A 14,698-nucleotide genomic window follows, 5' to 3' on the forward strand; every position below is an offset into this window, starting at 1 on the left:
CACTGCAGGACAGAGCTTATCGACGCTAATTTATTTCCAGGCATGTGTCAGCCTCGTGTTCAAGGTACTGTAGGAGCGGAACCTTTCTCTGCAAAGATCCGCTACACGGGTCCGGACGACCCGGACTTCCCCAACCTCATCAAACTGACTGTCAACATGCCCCACATGGATGGTAAGCAGCACAATCATCCTGTGGGAATACACGTACAAGATGGCGTATTTAATAATAAATACTTCCTCAATAGGCATGTTGCCGGTGATCTCCACAAGACCCCTCTCCAACTTCGAGCTGACCCTGAGCCCCGACGGGACCCGCGTGGGCAACCACCGCTGCTCTAATTTGCTGGACTTCAACGAGATCCAAACGGGCCACGGCTTCATCACCGACGCCACCAAGAACCCGGAGATCATTGGCGAGACATCGCCTTATCAGTACAGCACCGTCATGCGCTCCTCCAACTCCCTACGCTTCTACAGGAACCTGAACTTGGAGGCCTGCCTCTGGGAGTTCACCAGCTACTACGACATGTCCGAGCTACTCAATGACTGCGGGGGATCCATAGGCACCGACGGACAGGTACGCAAACTATCTGTGGTAGTCTCTTTTTTTACACGGAGATCCTGCAAAATGGCAGCATCAGAGACATTTGCATGTGCCTTTTACACAGCAATGCTGGTTGACAATTAGACCAGCCGGTGAATGAATTGTATCTACACTCCCCTTTTCTGCAGGGTAATGCGGAGCAGATTGGATAAATAAACAAACCAATTTCTACATGGGATAAAAGTGACATGCCAACCAATAACTGCGGCTATATGCACTCATTGGCAAGTAGACCAGCCAGTGACTGCATAGTTTCTGCTTTGTCTCACTTTTCCAGGTGCTCAACTTGGTCCAGTCCTACGTCACCCTGCGTGTCCCCCTATTTGTGTCCTACGTCTTCCACTCTCCCGTGGCCGTGGGCGGCTGGCAGCACTTTGACCTTCAGTCGGAGCTAAAACTCACCTTTGTGTACGACACAGCCATTCTCTGGCAGGAGGGCATCGGAAGCCCACCGGAGTCAGAGCTGCAGGGTGCGCTTCTTTTAAACACCAACTCTGCCCCCTTCGGGTGTTTCATTGCTATCTAACGCAAAACCTCCGTGGATTTCTAGGTGCTATGTACCCCACCAGCATGAGGATTAATGAAGAGGGACGCCTTGTGGTCAACTTCAAGACGGAGGCTCGCTACAGGGGACAGTTTGTTATGTCTCATCCAGGTATGGGACAAACACACACACACTTTTGCTCTATAAATGCAGTCTGCTATTGGATTACCCTACATCCCCTCTCTTGGGTTATTCCTGGAGTTCCACATGAGGGGATTTTCTGGTGTGAAAGTGTGAGAGGTCATGTGAGCAAATGTCAGAGGGGCCAAAACAATATCAAAGGTTAGCCTATAAATAAAACATACTTTAATGCTATATATGTCCACTTATAGGGACCAGCGTGTCTTCCATGGTGATATGCGCAGACCACCCGGGGCTGACGTTTACGTTGTCCCTCGTCAGGACCGAGCCTACACACAACCAGCCCATGCAACAGTGGAGTTTCATCTCCGACTTTGCTGTGAGTGCCAAAACATCTCCTGTCGCTAACGTTATTTGACTTTTAAAACTTTTTTTTTGATCAGTCAGTTCTCAAGCTTAGATAGGACAACATAAAAGCTAGGATTTGTTTTTTTAATTATTATTATTTTTACAAAGCAATGAGTGCAAGCTGTGTAGAATAGGAGATTTGCAAATATGCCTACAATCAAACCCATTTGGTACCACTGACTCCTATTATAACCACATTTTTTTTTACTGTAATCTTGACATGTTATAGCATATTTCCCAGAAATACCTCATAAACCTAAGCCTCTACCTTTTACCTTTAACAAATGGATTTCAGGTGTGGTCCCCCCTCCCCTAAACAACCAGGGGCTAGCAGAGCTTTATCTTCTACAAAATATATATACAGTCAAACTTGTCTATAGCGGCCACTAGAGGGAGTCTGCAAAAGTGGCCGCTATAGACAGGTGGCCTCTATAGACAGGTTGGAGTCCAGTTTGAATGTTGACCAGTAGAGGAAAAAAAAGAAAAAAAAAGGGGAAAAATATAATAATAATGTTGACCAGTAGAGGGCACTGCGGACTGCGGATAAAAGTTGTACAGCACTACTAGGCTTGTTATTATCATGGTTCATGGTTTTAATTCATCCTGAACATGCATATGAGTAAAACAGTAGCACATCACATAGTACAATTCACAATTTTGCATGTCCAAAAAGGAGTAGGAAGAAGCAAAGCTTATTTAATCTTACCCCTCATCAGTTTCACATCAGTTTCAATACATTTATTCACCTCTTGTTCTTCCAAGTGTACTTTGTAGGTCTACATGACAATGTAGTGCAATCATAGCCAAGGTTTTTACTTACTAAAAGGAAGCTAGAGGCTTAATAATAACTGATAGAATATATCCACGACCCACAGAACAAAGCTGTGCTAGTAATGTCTTACGCTTGTTTTTAATATTTTACTTTTTATACGGCAGAGTGTCATTACAGCTTTAGTTCATCAGGAAGTGACGGGAAGTGACGGTGGGCGTCCCGAGCAGGAGAGCTAGGCTCAGTGCTAGCTGTGAGTTTCGAGAGAGTTGGGAAGTGTGTTTATGTTGGCGTGGATGTAAAGTCCTGCAGTGTTCTCTGCTGTTAATAAAGCCATTAAAGTGCATCGGCGACGTGAGTCTCTCCTTCCCCACAACAAGCGGCATTACAGTATTGACCAGTGCACACCAGGAAATAAACGGTGTCATTTCTTACAGGCATTGGCTGGACAGCTATGTAGTGGGGCTTGTTTAACCTTTGCCTTGTGGGCAAGCAGGAAGGAGAGACGATGCTGAGAGATGTGTGTGTGTTCTGAGCTGCTGTCTGGTGGCCGCGTTCAAGAAATAAAGTTGGCAGAAGCAACAGGAGAAGTTTCCTTCTTTGCTTCGGAGCTGAATAACACTGACAAGTTAACGGACTAGTAGCGAATGGAAAAGAAGACGGCTTTTTTTGTGTCGAATACAGAAGATGAGGACTTTGTTGGATTTGTGGATGAGAATTGATCAAAAATAATGTGAGTACATTCTAAAATACTTCAATTAAGTACAACGGAACTCAGTTTTGCTCCCACTGCCGCATGCATGCTAGCGTATGTTTTTTTTTTATTGTAGCGTCGCTGGGAGCACGTCCTGTTCCCAGCCTACTTTGCGGTAATGTTTTGGTGCAAATGCTCTTAAAGTTACATGTTTGACCAGGAAATAGCAAGCTCAAAAGAAGACGGCTTTTTTATGTGGAACAACTGACAGTTTGTGTGGATCTTGTGAATGATTGTGACTGAGCTAGGACTCAGTAATTAAAGTCTACACACGACGGCTTCATTGATTGAAAAACGAAACTTTTTCGTGCATGAAGCTTCTACTTGAGTCGGTAATTTGGCCGCTATATGCGGTCAGATATTGACCAAGGGAGACAAAATGGGTGGCCGCTGGCTGCGTTAGACAGGTGACTGCTATACACAGGGTCTATAACATGTAAATTTGCTGCGGGGGATTTTTCAGTGGCTATAGGCAGGTGGCCGTTCTATAAAGGTGGCCGCTAAGACAAGTTTGACTGTATGTACATACACTCCTGATCAAAATCTTAAGACCAGTTGAAAAACTGCTACAATTAGCATTTTGCACATTTGGATATGAATGAGGTTTTAAGTAGAGCTACAATATGCAAAAACAAGAAGGGGGAGTGAGACAAAAAGCATTTTGAAAAACTCATTTATTGAAAACAACAATGAAACTGAAAAGGTTGTTTATCAGCTGATCAAAAGTTTAAGACCACAGTCTATAAAAGCCAAAATCTGCTCAAAATGTTCATTTTCTGTCAGGCATTCACGCTGTCATGCCCTCCTGATGGCTAAAGCTAAGAAGCTTTCTCTTTTTGAACGTGGTCGGATTGTCGAGCTGTATAAGCAAGGCCTCTCGCAGCGTGCCATTGCTGCTGAGGTTGGGAGCAGTAAATCAGTCATTCTACATTTTTTGAAAGATCCTGAGCATTATGGAACAAAAAAGTCAAGTGGTAGATCCAAAAAATCACACCTGCGCTGAGCCGGAGGATCCGATTGGCTGTCCATCAAGACACAGGGCGGTCTTCCACCCAAATTAAGGCCCTTATCTGCGGGAAATGGGTTTAAAAAACAAAAAAGGAATTCAAAGACCTCGTCTCCTTCAACGCCACAAAACTGCCCGTTTAGACTTTGCCAGGGAGCATCAAACATGGGACATTGAAAGGTGGAAAAAAGTTTTATTCTCTGATGAGAAAAAATGTAACCTTGACGGTCCAGATGGCTTCCAATGTTACTGGCATGACACGGAGATCCCACCTGAGATGTTTTCTACCTGACACAGTGGAGGGGGGGTCCATCATGATCTGGGGTGCTTTTTCATTCAGTGGAACACCGGAGCTCCAGGTGGTGCAGGGTCGTGAAACGGCGGCTGCTTACGTGCAGACGTTGCAGCGGGCATCCCTCATGACTGAGGGCCCTCGTCTGTGTGGTAACAGCTGGGTTTTTCAACAGGACAACGCTGCAGTTCACAATGCTCGCTTGACCAAGGACTTCTTCAGGGAGAATAACATCACTCTTTTGGACCATCCTGCATGTTCCCCTCATTTGCCATCCATCCCTTTAGGGATGGATGGCAAGGCAAGTTTATAAAAATGGCCATCAGTTCCAGACAGTTGATGCCCTTGGTGAAGCCATCTTCACCACTTGGAGCAATGTTCCCACTAGCCTCCTGGAAACACTCGCATCAAGCATGCCCAAAGCAATTTTTGAAGTGATTAACAAGAACGGTGGAGCTACTCATTACTGAGTCCTACTGAGAACATTTTTTGTTCTGCTTTGGAGAGTTTTTGGAGAGCGATGGTCTTAAACTTTCGATCAGCTGATAAACAGCCTATTTCAGTTTTAATTGTTGTTTTCAATAAATGACTTTTTCAAAATGCTTTTTTGTCTCACTCCCCCTTCTTGTTTTTGCATATTGTAGCTCTACTTAAAACCTCATTAAGATCCAAATGTGCAAAATGCAAATTCTAGCAATTTTTCAACTGGTCTTAAGATTTTGATCAGGAGTGTGTATATATATATATATACCTATATATATATATATATATATATATATATATATATAGGTATATATATATATATATATAGGTATATATATATATATATATAGGTATATATATATATATATATATATATATATATACCTATATATACCTATATATATATATATATATATATATATATATATATATATATATATATATATATATATATATATATATATATATACCTATATATATATATATATATATATATATATACCTACATATATATATATATATATATATATATACCTATATATATATACAGTAGATCCCCACTTTTGGTGGAGGTTTACAGTCTGTAATTGAGAGGTAAAATGTTTACTTTTGATGCTCTGTTTACTGTGGATGTGGTGCCACCAACAGGGAGTACAAGGTAGCATTTGGGAAAGGGTTACCAGCATTTGTTTGTGTTGATGGTGCCCTGAGTGAGATAGTGGTTCGAGTTGATGACCATGTGTCCTTTTGTGCTTTGTGGGTGCAAATAAAATATTAGTTAAAAAAGCACCTCCTTAAAGCAAGTGTACCTCTGACAATTTCCTGTGCGACTCCAGCTTGCCACAGTGTGCTACATTATAATGTAGTTATGTACTATTCTGGCATTCTATGATTTATTATCACGTTTTTAAATTATAACTGGCTTAGAGTAAATGAGATGGGTTTTCTGAAAAAAATGGCACATTTTTGGAGATTAAAAAAAAGCACAAATGGGTGGGTTTTTCCACAAATAAAAAAATGTTTTGATAAAAACTGCTGAATCGTGACTGTGCGGGGGATCAACTGTATATATTCACAAAATTATTTTTTTTTAAAAGGCTTATGGTTAGGTTTTTTGGGGTGTTTTTTTATGAGGGGGACTGTTTTGGGTCCTAAGAATAAAAAGTGTCATTTTTGTGTGCGTGAAGGTGCGAGATTACTCAGGGACGTACACGGTGAAGCTCGTCCCCTGCATCGCATCCCCCAACGGAGAGTTCAGCATCCCCCCTGTGTGTCACCCAAGGGAGCCTCTTACATTCGATATGGACATTCGCTTCCAGCAGGTTGTCACTTATATCTTTACCAAACACGTTTTTTGAACTTACGATTTAAATGACACAGCTGTCATATTAAATATTGATGTGACTCCAGGTGAGCGACCCAGTGGCGGCAGAGTTTAGCCTCAATACGCAGATGTTCCTCCTATCCAAGAAGGAACTCTGGCTGTCAGATGGGTCAATGGGCTTTGGGGAAGGCACCGATACCGCTTTTTCAGAAGGTACAACAGTGCCACCTGATGGATTTAAGCTGGCATTACAGCCGACAGCTCAAGGTGAACACCTGCATTGCTTTTTATAGGGTCGGTGATCTACGGTCGGGTGATGGTGGACCCGGTGCAGAACCTGGGCGACTCGTTCTCGTGCAGCATCGAGAAGGTCTTCCTGTGCACAGGAGCAGATGGCTACGTTCCCAAATATAACCCCACCAATAAGGAGTATGGATGCCTGGCGGACTCTCCCTCTCTGCTCTACAGGTTTAAGATCCTGGTAAGACCATCCATTCAGGGTCAAGGAGAGGCAGGAGATTACACTACTACACCACCTAAACCCGAAATACCACGCTACTGGAGGCAACGAGGCTCTAAATATAAAGTTGCCCCTCGCCACTTAGCAGTTTGAACACGTGCCTAATTAATTAATGACAGCTGTTCCGTGGTTGACCACCTCATATTATTAGTCAAAAAATATGCATACTAAGAAATTTGTATGTATTCTTGACCTATGTGAAGCATTTTCAAGCATAAAAACGACTAAATGAACTAAAATCCAAAAACAGTTGAAGGGATTCAAGGACGTTGATGAACGGTGCTCCACATTGGCCATTGGTGTCGCACCAGACTTGATTGCTGTCAGCAACAATTAGTGCAGGTTGATTTATTTCAGAACAGGCACAATAAAAACAATAACTAGAGGAACTACCATTTCTGGAGAAATTATGGTGTGAATGCATGAGATGAATAAGGAGATTAAAAAGAGGAAAAACAGAAATGAGCAGGAAGCGTGAGCTGAATAAAATAGCAATACAGGCTACTATGTTAATGTTAACATGCTAATATGGTAACACTTAGCATAAGAGGCCTAAATGTTTATAAAATGGTCTACTTATGAAAATGGCTAAAAATGCAAACAACTGCTACTTACTGTACCTACCTACCTGCGACCAAAAAGTAGACGTACCCAAGCAGCAACGAACAAAAGACTGGAGACGATAACACGGTAGCCCCTCGCGATTACTGGCTAACAACCACAATCAGGCAACACTTAATGGGTGATCAAGTCCATCCTGCTACAATAGGGTACAAGTCGTCATTTTTTTCTCTGTGTAGCACTGCCAAGATACTATCTTTATCACTGAATGTCCAAAGTATCTGATAAGGATGGTCGCAATAAACACTTAAAACTAAAGGAAATGGCAGACACGCTTGTGTGTCACATGTTAACTTGAAGCGTTTTCCAATTAGGACAGCCTTCACGCACCGCGATGACATCACACACTCTGCAACTGCGCACTTGAAAGAAGCAGACTCCAAAATGGAACACCAGAATGTTTATTCCGTGAAACTTCCGAATGAAAAGCAATGACTTGCCCGAAGCTTTTATTTTGAAGATTACTCATTTTCTGTCAGAAGTTAACGAACTATCAAGCAATCAATAATTTAACAAATACTTATAGCTATTATCCACCCATTTTCTGCTCCGCTTATCCTTACTATGGTCACAGGTAAGCTCGAGCCTATCCGAGAGGATACAGCTGTGTGACCAACATGCTAATCACTCGGCCACTGTGCATATTAGCATGCTAATATCTAACATAATAGTCTTTTCTTTGCATAAATTTTTACATAAATGTCTACTTCAGAAAATGTCTACAAATGCTACTACGCTAATGTTTATATGCTAACAGGTAGCATGATAGCATTGTAAAACATAACCTTAAATCTAACTCTAACCACCAAATGGTGGAGCTTTTGCCTTTAACAATAAAAAAAACACTAAGAAAAAACAATCGTATCCCAATTGGCTCCAAACGATGCGGATCGGTTCTTGAAGTTCATTTTAAAGACCCAGCTCCAAGAGCCGATTTGTTTGCGATTCACATTGCCTGCTAGCAATGCTAACATGCTAACGTCAGCACACTACCACTGAGGATGAACTTAGCATGATAGCAACCTAAACTATAACCAAATGCTGGAAGTTTCACCTTGAACAGTAAAAAACACAAGGAAAAAAACTAATCAGCTCCCAACGACGCAGGCTGGCTCTTGTAGTTTATTTGAAAGATCCGCCCCTAACAGCCGATTCGTTCGCGAACAGCATGATAGCAACCTAAACAATAACCAAATGGTGGAGGTTTCGCCTTGAACAGTAAAAAACACAAGGAAAAAGTAATTGGCTCCCAATCGGCTCCCAGAGACGCGACCTGGCTCTAATAGCTGATTTTTATTTTTGCAGAAAAATAAATTCTCCAATGATTTGAACATTCTTTCTCGGAGGTGGTCCGATTTGGCTGAGAAATGTGAGAAATATGGAACTTTGAAAAACTCCCCATTCATTTTCAATGGAAAAAAAGTCTCGGAAAATCTTAGCTACCATGCTATTCCCGAATGAGCTGAACAATGAGCTGAACAATTTGATGCTTGAATGGTGTGAAAAATGAAGGAGGAGTTAGGCGTCAAAAAACGGCGGAATAAGAATAATACTAAAGAAAAAAAACGTCGGAGAATATTAATGGTGTGAATGCGATACGCATTGATACCAATAATCATCATCATCATTATCATAATCATAATAATAACACGGGATACTGTTACAGCTAAAACTCAACTCAAAATCCCCGACGTCACTTCACACACACAAGCACGACTCTTATTTTTGTCTTAAATGGCTTATTTTCTCTGATTTTTAATAATATTAATAACCGTTTGTAGGTGTCGTAAACAGGTATTCTAAGCTCGAACTACGAAAATATTTGATTTATAAATAAGGAATCCTACTTCGCTGGTAAATTCAGATAAACGAGGGATCAGTGTAGTGCCATATTAATAATAATGGATAGTCATTGTCACGATACCCATGCCAGACAGCTACACAACGCAACAAACTAAATGCTTAGCAACACAAATTTCAGGAAAATTAAAACCGTAAGTACTTAAATTGGCAAAACCTTTGCCTAGCTTTAAGCTAATGTTAGTAAGCTAAGCAGTAAATGCTAGCTTGAAGCTCACATTTTGTAAGCTAAGTAGTATCATTTCTCAACTACTGCTACAACATGTTGCCAAAAACAGTGCAAAAACTCACGTCCTTCAACATCTTCTGTTCATTTCTGGTTAGTCCATTGTTGGGTTTACACTGTTATGATTTCCACAGTAAACAATGATGACTTTGATTCTATGATAACTCCAGAAAGCAACTCCTGTGAAAACATCTTTGTGTGATTTCATCCCGGTGGTTTTCGCAAGTGGGGCCCGTTGCACAAAACGAGGATAAGAGATTATGTACAAAAGTGGTATAGTGGAAAGTGGGATATGTTCTGACATGAATGACCATGTTTTCTGTGGAGTTAGCCTGCTCCAGACCAGGCTATAAGGTTCACAATCATCCCCTATCTCAGCAGTCAATAACCAATAACTATTCCACTGCCCACTACAATTATTGTAGAATGAATGATTGTAGATGTTGCAATCATTAGATCATTTATTAGATAATTTACACATAACATATATAAGGGCCGCACGGTGGTCTAGTGGTTAGCACGTTGGCCAACGCAGTAACAGCCTGGAGATCGCGAAGACCTGGGTTCGATTCTCCCTTGGGCTGTGTGTTTGCATGTTCTCCCCGTGTGTGCGTGTGGGTTTTCTCCGGGTACTCCGGCTTCCTCCCACATTCCAAAAACATGCATGTTAGGTTCATTGGAGACTCTAAATTGTCCATAGGTATGAATGTGAGTGTGAATGGTTGTTTGTCTATATGTGCCCTGCCATTGGCTGGCGACCAGTCCAGGGTGTACTCCGCCAGTCGCACGAAGTCAGCTGGGATAGGCTCCAGCATACCACCGCGAACCTAATGAGGAGAAGCGGTATAGAAAATGGATGGATATTATATATAAAGTTCACATCCATGGTATGTTTTCGGAGATATTGTGTCGGTTAAAGTGGGTGTGTACTACATTACCCAGAAGGCTTCGCTCAAGGAGTAACCGGAAGTATACACACTGTTAAAGCTACGAGCAAGTAATGGTGATGTGCTAACAAAGCAATAAAGAGTTAATTGTTATTACTATACATTGCTGTTGCTAATTTGTTACTAAACAAGCAACAAACAATATTCATTATTTGGATTGTAATTATGATGGTTTCAGCGGAGCAGTGAGTGTATTTTTGTGCACTACTTACACACAAAGCGTTGCAGACGCGATCTGCAATACTTTGCCACGCTTTCTCTCTTTGTTGTATGAATGGCTGTGATGCCATTTTTTTTTATTTGCTCTTTAACTCCTCGTAAGCCTCCGTCTAGGGAAAAGTATGCTGCTCTCGTTGCCATGGTGAATCGGTGACTCTGTGATGGATAGCGGGGTTTACTTAAGGAAGCGGTGTACACGCACTGATCCGGGATTGGTTTCATCTTGCTTGCTGAATCTGTATCCGCTCATTCTGGCTTGGGTTTTGTGCAACCAAATAAGCCTAGACGCTCTTGTTTTGGGTTGGTTACTGGATATCTGAATCTTACTTTCGTGCAACAGGCTTACCTAAACCTAACATAAGTGTTTGGTAAACATCAACGGCAATGAACTTGAATGAACCTAACCTTCTGGTTTTGGACTGTGGGAGGAAGCTGAAGACCTGTGTTGATTCCAATGTTTAATTGGTGGTATTTTAGGACAAGGCCCAGCCAGAGACTCAAGCTACTGCGTTTGGTGACGTTGCGTTCAAGGCCACACTGGCTCAAGACACAGCTGGAGCGCTCTCTTTGGTCAAGCAGCCAGGATCTGACGGCTTCACCCTGTCCTCATCTCCACTATTCCAGGTAATGATGTGTCCTCTGTGATAAATTACCCAGAATTCCCAGAGCACATCCATTAAAGGGTACTGTGTGATACCCAGGTGGCTGCAGGGCGAGAGTGGTTCATCCATACCATCTACATGGTGCGCTCCAGAGAGAACGCCAACCGTGGCAAACGCAGCGTGGGCTTCCTCCATCACAGCATCTCCTCTGTGGCGCATCCTAAAACATCAGAGTTGGGCCCCCTGAGACACCGCCGTGCCGCCCCCTCTTTCTCCAGCCCTGCTGTCGCCCAAGACATCGGCGCAGGCAACAACCGGGGCACCAACATCCAGCACATCGCTCTGGACCGCGCAGACAGGGTGGTGGTCAGCCAGCGCCAACCTTGGTCACCTAGCTTCGACCGCACCCCTCAGCTGGAACGCCCCATGCTGGGGAGCTCCAGCGCCCTTGACAGCTCCACCCTGCCTATGATTGTGGGCCTGGCGGGTCTGATCCTCCTTGCCTGCTTCATTGCCACCGTTGTGGTTCTGCTGCTGAGGCGCAAAAAGAAAGAGAAGAGTCCGCCCTATGCAAGCTCGTCGTCTTCGGCCTACAACGGCTACAGCCAAGGTTCATCCAGGATGTGGGGCGGCACGGATAGTTCTGAGGTCTAAAAGGAGAGGATCTGGCTCTGCTTCACCCCCCCATTATTGACAATGATAGTCTCTTCCACCACTGTGCCTTCATTTCCCAACTTGTGTAGCACTAAAGAGAGCCCGGTACCACCTGTGGACGTTGCTGATGTCGGTGCTTGAGATCCACTTTGGACACACTGAGGATGGGCATTTCTTGCTGTTATGTTTTTTTTCTCCTTTTCTTGTAAAAGGTCCCTTTTCATTTTTGTTTTTGTTCGCAACTGCATGAAAGGCAAAAAAAAAAAAAACCCGCTAAATGTAATCAGCTCAGGCAGCCTTATTTTAATGACATGAACGAAGTTTCTAATTTTGTTTTTTATTATTATTACTACTGCAATTGACAGTGTCTTGTTGACTGGATTGAATGTTAGTTGATGTCATTGAATGCTAATGTGATAAAAGATTGTTATATTTTTCACCACAAACAGGTTTTGTAGATAGTTTTTTTTTTTTTGCAAGAATGGAGAAATTCATATTTTTGAATAAAACTATTGAGATGAATGTGGTTGAAGCCAGATGCAAGACCTTCTCACTGTGAATTATTACTCCAGTCATCCTTTGCCACTTCGTGCTTCGACTTCACTCACGATTTTTCCAAATATGTTCATTTTTAAAAATCATATTGTGGTTCCTCGCAGTTGACTACGGCCTGTTATTCAAAAATATGCACATTTAAGCCACTTGTATTTGTTTTTGGACTTCATTACGAATTTTCAAGCATAAAAATTGCTAAATGAACTAAAAGACAAAAATGTAAGGCACTCAGAAGACATTCTGTACTCATGCATTCAAAGACAATGCCTTGGGTATGCCTTACTAATGTAGCATCATCAAACAAATATTTCCAGCATTTTTCCAAGTTAGTGTGTGTGTGTAATTACAATGTACAAGTACGTAAGTCTGATATAAGTGTTAGTCATTTACTTTTATTATGTCTTCTATTTTGGTTAATATGAATGTAAAAGGTGACTACAGGGTTGTTATTTCATACCTAGAGGGCTCTAACATTGTTAAAAACAGTTTTTAGACGGTCGTAAACAGGTTTCCCATGCTTCCGACTATAAAAATATTCTATTTCTAAATAACAGATGCTACTTTGCGAAAAAAACATTATCACAGTTGGGTCTGGAACCACTTAGGGCCCTGTGACACCTTGACGATTTAGGCAGCGCATGCCTGACGTGATCATTTTGATGAGTTTTATGCGTCAACGATCGCATAACTTATTGCCCGCGTATGTGGGACGTATGAATCATATGTTGACATACGTCAAAAGGTTTTGTGCATGCACAAAATTTTTGGACGACTTGGACGTACTATGATGTATGCCGGCGTACTTCATATTTTAACTTATACAAAACTTACCCATAACTTACTGCATTCGATGTACACCAGCGTATTGGCCAAATTTTTCATACGTTGGTGTACGCTGGCTAAATAGTCAAGGTGTGCCAGGGCCTTTAGCCGCGATAAAGGAGGCATAAGCCCTTCAGTGGACCCAACAGATACACACAAGTCTTGGATCTAATATACGTTTACCATTTGGAGTCACTGATGAAGCGTACGTGTTTGCATAGTCTTGAGTCTTGAACCTAACGTATGTTTTGAGAAATAAGACAATTTCATCTGTTTTTGTAAACATCAAAAGACAAATCGATCGACGAACCGTACACGGGTAAACATCATAAACATCCGAGACAGTTTAGTCTACAGTGAACCAAATGGACGCATTTTGGTGAATACCGGAGTCTTCAACAAACCAAATGTGTTTTCCCAAGCTTCACAATAGACAAGACAATCTGATCTTCAACGAACCTACTTTCATAAACATGCAATATAAATTTTGTCTCCAACTAAATTAACGATTGTGTTTTTGAAAAAGAGAAAATTTGGCCAAAAAACATTTTAAAATCAATTTCATCTTCGCTGACTGAACCGTGCTCGATACAATGTAATAGTCACTGAACTTAACAAAGCCACTTTTGTCTTCAGACATACATTTTTTGTTAACGTACACATTTTCGTAAACATCCAGTCTACAATGAACCTGGCGTACGCATTATGGTAAATATCAACAGCAATTTACTCAACAAACCAAGCGTACGTTTTTCCAAACATCAAAGACAATTTCGTCTCCACCAAAACTATTTTTGTAAACAATGACAATTAATAGGTAATCCAAACGTTTTTCGTAAACATCCAATATAATTTTGTCTTCAGCTTAACATACGTGTTTTTGAAAAATAAAATATTAGCCAACAAACATTTAAATTTACTATTTACTTCTGACTGACTCAAACACCCAATATAGTCTTCAACAAATCTAACACAGGTTTTTAATCAAAATCATAAACGGTTTTTATCATCATAAACAACTTTATTTTCACTGAATCTACTGTCCTTGTACAGTGTTCCCTCGCGATTCACTGTTTGTGGATACACAGAATTTTTTTCGCCCTATTTTTTTTTCCATTACTGAGTGCGAACACTGTTACGGGGCAAACCTGGCCCTTTAAGACGAATTGCATCGTGGGAAGTTGAGTATCTCTCTTCCCTCTCTCCTCTGTCTGCACCGCCCATTGTTTTCTGCGTCCTGATTGGCTGTAGACCATTGTCAATCAATGTCCTTCGTGCCGTCATACCATGTCTCCTGTGTCATTGCTAGCTTGCTTACTAGGTTTCTAGCTTGTAAATTAATCTTCGGTTCATCTGCAGCAATATGTTTTAACAAGGATTAAAAAAACGCTACAGTACAGCAGAATG

General features: G+C 41.6%; 1 protein-coding gene across 1 annotated transcript in view; it reads left to right on the forward strand.

Moving 5' to 3' along the window:
- frem3 (Fras1 related extracellular matrix 3) overlaps positions 1-12,394 on the forward strand; it is a 43,823-nt gene extending 31,429 nt beyond the window's left edge. The window contains exons 15-24 of the mRNA XM_054778587.1: positions 41-172; positions 246-577; positions 882-1,074; positions 1,155-1,259; positions 1,481-1,608; positions 6,129-6,263; positions 6,352-6,478; positions 6,559-6,746; positions 11,136-11,282; positions 11,360-12,394. Coding sequence (XP_054634562.1) covers positions 41-172; positions 246-577; positions 882-1,074; positions 1,155-1,259; positions 1,481-1,608; positions 6,129-6,263; positions 6,352-6,478; positions 6,559-6,746; positions 11,136-11,282; positions 11,360-11,914 — 2,042 coding nt within the window. The 3' untranslated portion in view covers positions 11,915-12,394. The remainder of the gene's footprint in view (positions 1-40; positions 173-245; positions 578-881; positions 1,075-1,154; positions 1,260-1,480; positions 1,609-6,128; positions 6,264-6,351; positions 6,479-6,558; positions 6,747-11,135; positions 11,283-11,359) is intronic.
- The last annotated feature ends 2,304 nt before the right edge of the window (positions 12,395-14,698 follow it).

The sequence above is a fragment of the Dunckerocampus dactyliophorus genome, chromosome 6 (assembly GCF_027744805.1).
Source record: "Dunckerocampus dactyliophorus isolate RoL2022-P2 chromosome 6, RoL_Ddac_1.1, whole genome shotgun sequence".
Taxonomy (NCBI): Eukaryota; Metazoa; Chordata; class Actinopteri; order Syngnathiformes; family Syngnathidae; genus Dunckerocampus; species Dunckerocampus dactyliophorus.